Source organism: Lepisosteus platostomus, chromosome 4 (assembly GCF_059453375.1).
Source record: "Lepisosteus platostomus isolate fLepPlt1 chromosome 4, fLepPlt1.hap1, whole genome shotgun sequence".
NCBI classification, from domain to species: domain Eukaryota; kingdom Metazoa; phylum Chordata; class Actinopteri; order Semionotiformes; family Lepisosteidae; genus Lepisosteus; species Lepisosteus platostomus.
The window spans coordinates 8481849-8494755 of record NC_142614.1 but is presented as its reverse complement, the minus strand read 5'-3'; the positions used below and the strand labels follow the sequence as shown (position 1 = coordinate 8494755).

General features: G+C 47.3%; 2 protein-coding genes across 2 annotated transcripts in view; one reads left to right on the top strand and one right to left on the bottom strand.

The window, feature by feature from the left end:
* Positions 1-1060: 1060 nt before the first annotated feature.
* Positions 1061-12907, bottom strand: part of LOC148672420 (zona pellucida sperm-binding protein 3-like) — a 29757-nt gene continuing 17910 nt past the window's right edge. The window contains exons 2-8 of the mRNA XM_088628155.1: positions 2399-2502; positions 2115-2298; positions 1922-2039; positions 1714-1799; positions 1514-1632; positions 1299-1424; positions 1061-1212 (exon numbers count right to left, since the gene is read on the bottom strand). Of these exons, the coding sequence (XP_088484281.1) occupies positions 1097-1212; positions 1299-1424; positions 1514-1632; positions 1714-1799; positions 1922-2039; positions 2115-2298; positions 2399-2502 (853 nt within the window). The 3' untranslated portion in view covers positions 1061-1096. The remainder of the gene's footprint in view (positions 1213-1298; positions 1425-1513; positions 1633-1713; positions 1800-1921; positions 2040-2114; positions 2299-2398; positions 2503-12907) is intronic.
* Positions 4750-12586, top strand: mpdu1b (mannose-P-dolichol utilization defect 1b). Its single transcript, XM_088628154.1, has 7 exons — positions 4750-4900; positions 6346-6411; positions 9566-9698; positions 9798-9883; positions 10444-10562; positions 10778-10888; positions 12035-12586. The coding sequence occupies exons 1-7, from the start codon at positions 4798-4800 to the stop codon at positions 12167-12169; spliced, it is 753 nt and encodes a 250-aa protein (XP_088484280.1). The 5' UTR covers positions 4750-4797; the 3' UTR covers positions 12170-12586.

Genomic DNA, 12907 nt, shown 5'->3' with positions numbered 1-12907 from the left:
AAAGACGCAGAGTACATTATACTGCGTTTTTGCGCTGTATTACTAAACATCGTTTTTACAGAATGAATCGTTTTGCTCATTACTCTCCCAAACGAGCAGAAGAGTGAGATGTAAGAATATTTCAACATGAATTCGTCCACAGGTTTGGCGCTAGAAAAACACGCGGCGGCTGTGACAGGGGCCAGGCGACTCTCCCGGCCAGCGGAGAAGGTTAAAGCCGCGAGTTCAGCGTTTTGTGCTGAAACCCCGGGGGAAGACTGGGTCGACAAAACCGCTAGAATACCGGGTCTCTCCCCCTGTGAAAGAAACATTCATTTCCTTGTGACCGGTTTAAAGCTGGATAATACGATACCCGTTTGTGAGTAAAATGCTACTGCTCCTGGGAAGGGCAGGAACAATCGCTACCAGCACAGACGAGAATCTCGGTCCCTAGCGTCCCCATGTAGTTTCACAGAAATTCCTACATTTTAATCCCATATTCTACGGCCCAAAGGGACAGTGATTCGTCCAATATACATATATACACACACTGTACACAAGGGTCTTTACTAGTTTCTACACCTATCTCTGATGTACAATAGTCCTCTAAAGGTATCTGTATGATAGACCTCCAACCATTTATGTATAATGATCAAATACATTATCACTATAATTATTACATTATCACAAATACAATCTCATTCTAGACAAATTAAGGACCACATTTAATAGGTGTATGTTCAACATCTTTCCCCCCAATAGAAAAAGAGCCCTAAAATCCTCTCTCCAAGGATACGTTGCAGGAGCACTTGTGCCATCTCCTCTAGTAGAACTCTCCTCCAGGCAAGCTTGAAAGGGTAGCTATTGTTCCCCCCTGATTTTATGTCTCTGCTCTTCTGCCATTGAGCAGATACTAAGGAACAAGTCTGAGACTCCCACAGGAACCTGAACAGCTGGTGTTCTTCCAAACAGCAGGAGGAGCTGTAAGAAGAGTGGCCATAGCCTTAGACAGCACAGCATTCATACCCAACCCATACAGATCCCCTCTCCAGCACAGCAAGAAGCAGCTCATGACAAGAGACCCTTTGCAACCAGTTTATTGCTCATTCACATCAAGTCAGTTCATGGGTTTGTGTTGCTTCCTCCTGCGCAGGACTGTCCCCAGCAGAGCAGCAGAGACCAGCCCCACCGCAGTCACCACACCAGCCAGGATCACAGCCTCCACAGGCAGGCCTGGAAAGAAAACACAGAGGAGCCTCAGCAAGTGGGCACTGCCACAGAGAGGGGCCAGCCGACATGACAGCACCTCCTGCCAGTACCTGTGGACTTGCCCTCCTCTGCTCTTAGCTGGGAGCTCTGGCCTTCTGCCTCCACTGGCCTCTCAGCAACCTGCTCTTGCAGCACAAACACGGGACCAACAGTGGCATCAGCTTCCCACTCAGGAGCTGCAACAAGAGCAGGACAAGCCTGGCTGTAGACCCCCCACTTTCCCGAGGAGATCCATGCCATGAGCAGCAGAGCAGAGGTGCCTTACCCCCTGTAGAAGCCAGGTCCCTCCTGCTCCTGTCACCCCAATACCTGGATCGTATACTTGGCACACAGCTGGAGTCACAGCAGCTGCAGACCTGGTCACTCCCATCCACTGATCTCCACCTACAGCAGGGACACAGGGTCAGAGCAGCTCCCTCAGCTGAGCACCAGCTGGACACAGCAGCCCCCTGCCTCCTCACTGACCTGCTGCCCTCAGTGTAGCAGTCCTTGTTCAGGGAGTCCACACTCTGGGAAGCAGGAGTCACCTTCAGGTGGCAGGTGATGTAGATCTGCCAAGAGCACGAGTGGATCAAGCTACACCCAGGCCTCCATCTTGGGCTTGTAATGGAAATGCTGTTCCACAACCTTCACAAACCCATGAAAGCAGAAGGTACCAGGATCAAGTACTCACTGAGCTCCTGGCATCCTGATAGAACCTGAAGGCATCCAGCTTCATTTGCAGCTTGGTGTCCTGGGTTCTTGGCATGAACTGCGAGCTGGAGCCTGTGGATTTGGCATCAGTCAGGCACCTGAAAGGAGAGAAGGCAGTGTAGAACTGGAGAGACAGCAGGCAGTGTTCACTAGCTCAAGCCACCCGAGGTCACACCCAACCTTTGTTCTCAATGAAGGAGTAGCTGGGGGTGGAGGTCTGGTCAGGGACCAAGGTGGCCACGCAGCTGTCCACAAGGAGCCGAAGGGGCTGGTGGTTGGCCTGGGTGACAGAGGCTTCGATGTTCAGGACATCCCCCAGGTAGAACACATTGGAGGACCTCTGGGAGCTCCAGTCATCTGGATGGGAAAGGAACCCCCAATCTCAAGCATAGATCCCCATCGACCCAACTGCACTGGCTGTACAGTAACACCGTGCTTCATCTCAGGGGAGACCTACCATTCATGAGGCTCAGAGAGAAGCCCAGCAGATCCTCAGCAGACTTGGTGGAGGTGTAGGGGACCCAGGTGGGCTTCAGGGCATTGCTGCTCACATTGTACTTCCTAGAAATACAAATCACTTGTACACCATGCTGAATCTTTATCCCCTGTAGAAGAACTAGTAATCAAGTCCTCACCTCATGTAATGGCACTCAATACCAACAACAGCACCATTAGTTCTCACTATAGGCAAGTTAGTAATCAGGGTCGGCTTGTAGATGAGAGAGAAACTGTAAACGAGTTGGTCTCCAGTCATCTAGAAAAACCATAGGTTTGTTAAGGATAAACAGTGACAAGAATACAGTAACCCCCCCGCCCCCTTACCGTCAGGGCACTGCCACATGAATGCAGCTCAGCCTCGAAGATCAGGAGACCGCACAGTCTCCCAGGCTGAGATCCGTGGGGCTGATCAGCTGCCCAGTGCCGAACAGGTCTGTCTTGACCTGCACCACAATTGTACTCTCCCCGCACTGCGACGAGACAGACCGAGACACCTCCTGTCGGTACATTGGCGAATCGAGATATGCCACTCTCCTGCGCTCAGCTGTGGGCTTCCCTATACCCCATCTATGCCATCCGGCCCAGTCACTTAAAGCAGTGCACGACCAAAGCACCGCGAAAACAATTAAATATCCATACACCCCCATAGCAGTAATAACAAACCACTAAGAAGGAAAAAAAAAATCCACACAGAATCGTCTGCTCGAACCTCGTCAATTTATACTCCTACAGAAGTGCGCGCGTCTGTTACATCCATCCAGCCTTGCGCGAGTAAAACGGCAGACTTTCACGTGCTGCTAAACTCTATAATTAACATATCACATCAATTCCTCAACCAATCATTCATATATTTTCGCTCGGCGGCCACAGTTAAGGTTTTTGTTAGCAAGCAACAGATCAACTTGTACAAAGAGTTAATTCAACGAAACGATCGAGTGCAAAGCTGAAAGAGCCGATGTTGGAGCCGTCCTGAAGCTGGTCCCAATCACTGTTGTTTGGAAACCAACGCTTCTGTAAATGTTTTATTATGGACTGTATTGGTTAATTAAAATGTCGTGTCTAAACACGGAAACAGAGAAGTGTTTTGCCCCATCTACCGTGTTCATTTAAACAATTAGTTCAAGTAGGTAGCTGTGTCAGCATGCGTAGACTGCAAAGGAACAAGGGAAAGTTTATTAAATTAAAACAATTATATGTATTCAAGCATAACTGAAAGTGAATTCAGCTAGTGTCCACATCTAATCGTGAATTGGAGACCACCGCAGATCTGCAGTGGGTTTGTCACCAATGTGTATCCCAGAGACCCACACTCTCCGTCGTGTGTGTGTGTGGTGGGGGCTCTCCACATCGGTATGTTCACTCTAATTGAGCTTTCTCGGAGACCCTGGACCACTTGTAAGTTATCGATCAAATAACATCTTCAGAAATTAGAAACTGAATTAGATCCTCGCAAATTGAGCCAAGGAGTATGTATGTAGATAGAAAAGTAGTTCAAGTAGGCAGCTGCGTCAGCATGCGTAGGCTGCAAAGGAGCAGGTAAAGAGTTATTCCCCGCTGAAAAGATAAGAAAGGAAACACAACGTTTCAGCTGTGGAGCCTTCTTCTTCTTGGCACCCAAAGAAGGTTCCACAGCCGAAACGTTGTGTTTCCTTTCTTCTCTTTTCAGCAGGGGATAACCCTTTACTTATCCTTTCTAGATAGAAACGTTTTATACCCCTGGCCATGTGGTCTGGAATCCGGGAGGTTTTGTCTCCTTACGGAAGTCAGTTCTAAGGTTTAGGAACCTAGTAAGAAAACCTACTGGAATAAGACCCAGGGAAATCCTGATATGTTAATAAAGTGACTTTTGACTTTGTGCCATCCAATCAATTACATACTGATTATAATAGTGATAGTTTCATCACTGTTAATAATAGTACAAAATAATAAAACAATGACCGTGGCATCCAACCGAGAACAAGAACACGTAAATAGATGATTTATGTGATTTTACTCTAGATGGTCCTAGTCCACAAGGTTATGTAAGTAACTCTTAATCACGAGTAAAGACCGGGGAACAAGAGTAACATCGACCAACTAAGACAGCAATTCATTAATTACAATTAGAAGCCATACAGGAATTAAAAACACACGAGAAGTCTTCCCTCTGGCAGTTACATACTATATAGGAGGGATGTCTGCGCTTACGCAGTTCAGCTTTTGAATCGTGGAGGAAAGCGCGAAGCTGGTCTTATAAAGAATTTTCAGCAAAGAGCGGAATTCCGTATCCGGAACCATTGAACGGTATACGTGGTGTTCTCATTGCTGGGGGTTCTCATTTCCTAACGGACACAATTGAGACACGTCATCAGTCCCAAGATGGCAGCGTCCGTGGTTGAGTCGTTTAGAGAGCTGCTGGTTAAGTTTCTCATGCCAGAGAAATGTTTCGACGAGTTTTTCGTCAACTTCAATCTACTACACGGTGAGAGACACCAAGCCGTTCCCGAAACAGTCCTATACAACATATTATTTAATCGATGTACACGTTTACGTTGCGATTTTGAATCCGTTGTGTAATGCAATGCGGAAAAGCATTGACCGGTGATTATTAACTTTCCGTTTTTATTCTTCTGCTCCTTATGAATCGTGACAGCTCAGATGGTTGACTTTGTGTGTGGTTAGTCGAGGTCATATTCCGCACCTGGAATTATAAGACTCCCTGAATCAAAAAACATTAGCAGGCTTTGTGCACCGGTACTTAAGATTTTCAGATATTTTCTACGGTGTTGTTGAGTAAAGCGACATGCCACCTTAAATCCTATATAAGTACAGACAGTGATGATGTAGAGTTTGAAATACCCAGTGAACAGTTAGGTTCCCAGATATGGCAGTCTAATATCATATTGTATTTAAAGCTGTATGTAAGACTCAGAAGTGGTTCATGAAGCTGGTACTGTTGACAGTAGAGGTGTTTGAAATAGTAAGTCTAAACTATCCGAAAGTGACGTCTGTCTCCTCTGAATAAATTCTCTACATGATAGACAGTAGGATGACCATATTTTGGTTTTCCCAAAAGAGGATGGGACGGTCATCGACACTCGACACATGCCTCCAAAGTAATGAATCTTTGTGATTTTTTCTAATTAAAAAATCGATTTAAACTCTCTAGTTTTTATTCAACTTCTTAGTAAAGTTTTAAACAGTTGCAGGGTTGCTATTTCTCTTCCATAATGGCAAACATGGAAAAAAAACAAAAAAAAGCCTTATTTTAAACGTAGGTTTTTTTTTTCATTTTAACACAACAAAAGTCTTAACATCTGAGGAAAAAATGAAGACATCATAACTTAGGAGAAGTCCTCATTAGTTGCAAACATGATCAATTTTAATGAAACATTTTGAAATATAATGAAACGAGTTCAACATTGTTATTTCTCATGGCCATAAGCACAGCCACACACACACAAACCCCAAGCTACGCTGCATGTAAGGTCAAAACATCTACCGGTAATGCATGGACCGAACAAAAATATATAGGCCTGTCTGTTTACGCAGTCTGAGTAACGAGCAAAACAAAATCCCGGACAATTTTTGGAATTTTATCAATCCTGGTCGGACTGATATTTTAGGTTTCAAAAAGAGATTGTCTGGTCACCCTAATAGACAGCGATCCATTTTCTGACAAACCTGCTGCAAGGCCAGATGTTCACCTTTTTCCACAAACAGTGACATGGACAGCAGCACAAAACGTTCACAATGGGGCGTGTTCTGGCTTGGAAACCCTCCTTCTGCATCATTTCTGATTATTCTAAAGCATTTCTAGTTGATGTGATTAATTTACAAGACCAGCGGGTTCTGCCCTGCTTTTTCTGACCAGCTCAATGCCAGCTACCGTTCCAGTGGTGAATATTAATCTCCCTCTTTCTGCAGTGCCCTGTCTGAAGGTGGCGCTCAGCAAAGGGCTGGGAATAGGAATCATCCTCGGATCGGTGATGGGTGAGTTTTACGTTCTGTTTTGTTTTTTTTACTCCCCTCCCGCGTGGGGGTCTATTTTTGGAGTCTCCTGACGTCCTGAGTCTCGGAAGAGAGGTGTAAGAAGAAGAAACGGCGAAAACGCGAGACATTTCGAATTTGTCTTCTTGGCTGTGGTGCAGGGTTGGGATTGTTGTGGCTTCCGTGTTTTTTTTTTAGTTTTCCGTTATTGCTTAGTTCAGATAGAGCAGACAGATAGATTGAGGAAGACTTTGCTTTGGCTTTGCCGCCCCTTTCTCAGGAGATGGGTTTAGAGGGTATCGAGTTGTAAAATAGTGTCATTAGTGTTGTTTTTGGTTGTTTGTGTATTTCCAGTTGTTAAACCCTGGCTCATGTGTTAGTCCCCATTCGCCCCAAGACTGAGCCATAGTGGGGGCGGGGAAGAACCGATGTCCAGGGCCGGTTTACAGAAAGCTCTCTCGTTGTGTGACTGTTTTCATGTTTATTTATACCTTCATGCAATTGTTTTTGTGTTGGACGCTTAATGGCTGTCATTACTTACGACAAACACTTTTAAACCTGAGGACAGACTCCTTAGGGTCATCAAACACCTTTTTTCACATACCGGATCCCTTCTGCCAGACGGGACAGAGATGCGGCGAACAACAACAACAACAACAACAACCACAACAGGTGGGCAGACGTTAGGGGGAGACGTCTGGCCAGACCACCGCCCCTGCCGTCTGTTTTGTAAGCTAATGTTCAGTCACTGGAGAATAAGATAGACGAGCTGGACTGTCGGATCAACGCGGAAAGGGACCTGAGGGAATGCTGCGTGTCCACCTTCACTGAAACCTGGCTGAATTCACGCGTCCCGGACAGCGCCATCCAGCCAAAGGGGTTCACCGTTTACCGCATGGACAGAAACCACCAAGCGACCGGCAAGCACAAAGGAGGAGGCGCTGGCTTACTGGTCAACAGCAAATGGTGCACCGACGTGGAGGTCACCTCTAAATCCTGCTCCCCGAATCTAGAGCACCTGACCATCAAATGTCGACCCTTTTATTTGCCGAGGGAGTTTTCCGCCACCATTATTACGGCCAATTACATTCAACCTCAAGCCTGCGAGGAGGCAGCAAACACAAAAACTCCCACCCGGAAGCCGTCTCAATTGTAGTGGGGGACTTCAACCACTGCAATCTGAGGAAAATACTGCAGAAATACATTCAGCACGTCACTGTACCGACACGAGGAGGCAGTATTTTAGACCACTGCAACACAAAAATAAAAGGGGCGTACAAAGCTCTTCCCGATCTGAGATGCATTAAGTTGGACCACATCGCTCTCCTGCTGCTTCCGGGCTGCAAACAGAAGCTGAAGGCCTACCCCATTGCGAACAGGTCAGTGCGCTGTTGGTCTGAGGAGGCAGAAAGCAGGTTAATAGACTGCTTTGATTGTACAGACTGGGACGCATTCAGAGCTCCCACACAGATTTAAATGAGTCCACCGACATGGTCACCAGCTACATGAAATGTTGCACCGACAGTGGTGTACCAGAAAAGAACATGTGGACCGTGGTTCAACAACGACATTCGCAATAAAGTAAAAGATAGATCCTCCAAGTTCAAATCTGGGCACACAGACCTGTACAGAGCTGTACAGGGAATCATGGGATGCATTAGAAAAAAGCCATAAAACGCGCTAAAAACAGCTACAGACTGTGACTTGAAACGCAGTGCGCTGACACCCGGAGGCTGTGGCAGGGATTACAGTCAATCACAGGTTACAAGGGCTGCAGCCAGGAGATCGACACAAACAGCACATCCCTGCCTGACGAGCTGAACCATTTCCATGCCCGCTTTGGTGCTCTGAACACAGACAGTGCTGAGAAGACCCCAGGTGTACAGGGCGAGTCTGTTCTGAAACTTTCAGAGCAGGATGTGCAGAAGAGTCCGAGCAGGGTGAAAATCTGTAAGGCTGCAGGGTCTGATGGGATTCCACCCCACGTCCTCAGGATATGTGCAGTCCAGTTGACCAGAGTGTTTAAGGACATCTTTAACTCCTCCCTGTCACAGTCCATTGTCCCCACCTGCTTAAAAAAAACACCACTGTTCCACTCCCTAAAAAGTTAAACCTGACGTGCCTGAACGATTACCACCCAGTAGCATTAACATCTGTGGTGATGAAATGCCTGGAGAAGCTGGTGTTGTCGCACAAGAACTCCTCCATCACAGAGGCCCTGGACCCTTTGCAGTTCGCCTACCAGAACGATCAGTGGATGATTTTGTCTCCCTAGCTCTACATACTGTACAGCCTTGGAACACCTGGACACTAAGAACTCATATGTGAGAATACTGTTTGTGGACTACAGTTCAGAATTCAATTCCATCATACCCAGTCAACTGACAAAGCTCAGGGGATTAGGACTGTGCAACTCTGTCTGCAACTGGCTGCAGGACTTCCTAATCGAGAGACCACAGGTAATAAAACATCAACACCACTCACCCTGAGCACTGGAACCCCACAAGGCTGCTGTCTGTCCAAGGTTGTTCCCTGTTCACTCACGACTACACAGCAAGACACAGCAACAACCACATCATTAAATTTGCAGATGACACCACATAAAACTGAAGTGGAAGTGGAAGTAGGTTTTTGGGCATTCACATTTCTAATGACCTCACCTGGACTGTGAACACTGACTCTAACATGAAGAAGGCTCAACAGTGCCTCTATTTCTTGAGGTGCCTCAAGCGATGGGGGATGCCAGTACCTGTGTTGGTGACCTTCTACCGCTGCAGCATCACAGAGGACAGTCACTCGGACCACACCTACACCATCAACCTCATTGTAGTTTTATTTATTGCCGTCATTGTTTGCATGTTTGCATCGTTTACATTTGAACTTTTTACTTGTACATTGTCTACTGTTTGTTTGTATATTGTCTTGATGCACTGTCTGCACTTTGTGTTTTTATACTTGTTTTAGCGATTGAGAGACTTTCTGTGAGTACGAATTCCATTGTACCAGTACATGTACCGGTTACATATGGCAATAAAGTTCAAGTTCAAGGGGGAAGGATATTAAAAAAAATAGACCCACTCAGTCTATAAATGTCACCCCCTGTCTTTCAGTCTCTCACGGAACTCCTTTTTCCCCCATCTTCTCCCCCTTCCTGCAGTAAAACTGCCCCAGATCATCAAGCTGTACAGGGCGAAGAGTGGCGAGGGACTGAGCTTCAATTCCATCCTGCTGGAGATGCTGGCCATCACCGGGACTATGGCCTATAGTATAGCCAACAATTTCCCCTTCAGGTAATGCACACGGTGTGCAACTTCTCACTCAATGTTTAATGGAGTGTTCAATGAAGGTGTAACACTGCCCTGTTGCTATCCTCCTGCATGTGCCCGCAGTGCCTGGGGGGAAGCCCTTTTCCTGATTGTTCAGACGGTGACAATCGGATTCCTTATCCAGCACTATGGAGGAAACACCCTGAGAGGTACAACCCTGTTAGAAAATCCGATGAGCTTTTTCTTAGCGTCTGATTGAGTCCGTCAGTCATCCGCTCTGTACTGGGGTCAGATCGCGCAAAATGCATGAATTCCGTCAGGCAGTCGATTTCTCCAGATCAGATCACAACAGGGAGTTTACAACACTAAGCCTTTCCAGGCTGAGCCAGTAACCTTCAGGGCGGCAGCTGTAGGGATAGTGTCCTTCGCTTTGGGGTGTCACTTGCTTTTTTGGGGTGATGAAACAGGGGGTCTTTCTGCTCACCCCTCGACCAGTAAAGGAATGATCAGTGTCAAGCTATTTCAAAAAGATTTTAAAAATGATGCTTAATGTTCTGGCACACATGGACATCAAAGCTTTCCATTACAAAACCCAGGACTGTAGGAGATAAATAGCAAAAAAACAAAGAGGAAATAGTCTAAACTTTGTTTGCATGTGTGCATCTGATTTAAAGACGAAAGGAATATTTAAATCAAACTATAGACGTTTTTTAGACATGCTGACCCTATCTACCTCCATTGACTTGTGCTCCCCTGTTCACCCTCTCAGGTGTGGGCTTCCTCGCCGTCTACATCGCCCTGGTGTCGCTTCTGCTGTCCCCTCTGGTGCCCATGGCAGTTATCACCGCCATGCAAGCCACCAACATGCCAGCTGTCGTCGTTAGTCGGGTATGGAAGTAATGTCATGGGACTTGCGCCAGTTCTCAGCTCTACCCACTAGCCCACACTGCCCACCTCCCTCCCTCTGGGTGCCTGTCCCTGGCTCAGACTGTTAAGTCGCATTCCCTTCCCCCCTCACACCCCTCCCAATGTTAACTAATAACCTGTCCCGTCTGTGAATGAAGGGCACTGAAGCCACGTGCCAACTTTGTCTCCTGTAACAGCTCATACAGGCGGCTACCAACTACCACAATGGACACACTGGCCAGCTGTCGGCGCTTACGGTCTTCCTGCTGTTCGCCGGCTCCCTGGCGCGGATCTTCACCTCTGTCCAGGTGGGTATGGGCACAACACCAGTGGGGGGGGGTTTCCACAAAAAAAAAACATCTGGCTTTTGCATTGGAAGCAACAATTAAAAAAACCAAAACTGAACACCTTCAAGTCGCTTCGGTAGAGGCGGTGAAATATTCAGACCAATGGCACCCGTAATTAAAAATTTGAGTTTTTATCTCCGAAGCTGTCAGGTCTCTAAAGTCCATGGTCAGTCAAAACAGAACTCATTCAACGATCAAGTGTCCTTCAGCAGGGTTTGAGCCAAGTGAAGGTGTGAACAGCTTTGTTTCCATTGAAGGGCGTCAGTACCTTTGCCACAGTGATCCCTGATTGTTTTATGTTCCTTGTCTACACTCGTGACAGCTTATCTTTGGGCATTTTAAGGTGTCTGCCTCTGCTCTACTATGACTTGTACACCCTCTGGGCTCCTTGGGCTTGTATGTTGAATTGACCGCATCTCTTCTCTCACACCGTAAGAGCCCCAGCTTGTGGAGTCCTCAGTTTCTCCGTCTCTAGAGCCTAGATGCAGACTAAATCATTCGTTCTTTCAGCTGGGTTTATAAGCCTCCTGGTTGTCCTCTGAGGAGTTGCTAAGTCCATGAGCAACCTATCCTCACATCTCCTTTCCCTCACATGGAATTTCTCCCTGTCCCAGTGCAGGACACTCAATCAGACCATCTGTGCTGAACGCTACTGCCTGTCTAGAGTAGCAGGTGGCCAACTTGGCTCAGTTCCCCACCATTTGACTGGGGCTGGGAGCCAAGATGCTCACAGAGCCTCCTGCGCTACATCACAGTGCAGGCGGGTGGCAGACCTTCCTGAAAAGTTCAAAATTAGAGATAAACGTACTTGTCTCCCCCCGGACAAAAGCCTAACAAAGCAGGGAGGTTACTGCAGGTTTGTAAGAGTGAACTCTTGAGTGTGGTTGTGAGAAAACTCTTCACTCAGGCTAGGTGTGGTTCAGCAGAGTCCTTTATTACATTCGCATGGAGAGGTTACCATCGTACGGATATGAGAGCAGCCTCTGAATGATGAGGTTTATTTTCTTAGCTTTGGCGCCCTGCAGTGATAGGTAAGACAGGCCCACACGCGCACAGGACCCCCCTTTCGGTAACGCTTCCTCCCCGCCTCTCGCCCCTCGTTCCCAGGAGACAGGAGACTCCCTGATGGCGCTGACCTACTGCGTGTCCTCGGCCTGCAACGGCCTCATCGCTGGCCAGCTGCTGTACTACTGGAACGCCAGGCCTGCGCCGAAGAGGAAGGCCAAGAAGAAAGCAGCATGAGAGAGGGGCGGCTGCCCAGCCCCCCCACTCTGTCCAGGACCAAAGTCCACCTCCGGGCGGAAAGGACTCACATTCCCGTTCGGCGCCAGCGGACAGCCCTGTCTGCCCGCCCAGCCTCGGGTTGTTCCCACAGGGCCCACGCGCTTGATTTTTTTCTTTCCTTCCCGTTATTTGTCCATTGCTCACAGTTTGTGTGAAAGAGGGGTGTCAGACCCCCCCACCCACACACACACACATACACACACTTTTCTGGGCTTTCCAGCTCCTGGTTATTCCTAATCCTTTCATTCCAGTTTCAGACCAAGTCTGATTGTAGGGATGGTACATTTTTCCCCGCCTTTGTTTCCTTTTTTTTTCCCCCCGTGAATCCTGTAACTTGAATCAGTTTCATTTTGAAGAATAAAATGAGTTCAGATATGATTGTTCACGTCAGGGGTGGGTGGGGTCATACGAAGGTCTGGGTAAGGAGGAGGGTTACAGATGTGAGTTTTATAGCTCCCCTTGATTTCAAAATCTTTGCTCCGGTCCATCTATCAAGGGTCCCCCAAAATAAATCACAGACACAGTACATAGGTACAGCTTAATAAACACCGTTGTGTTTATTAATTCAACCAGATTGATCTGATTGAATCAGACAATGGCCTGTTGATGGAGGGTGCTAGCGCTCAGATGTGTGGCTAAATAAAGAGAACTCCACCTTGGTCACTCAATACAAGACATCGGAGACACTGTACCGCA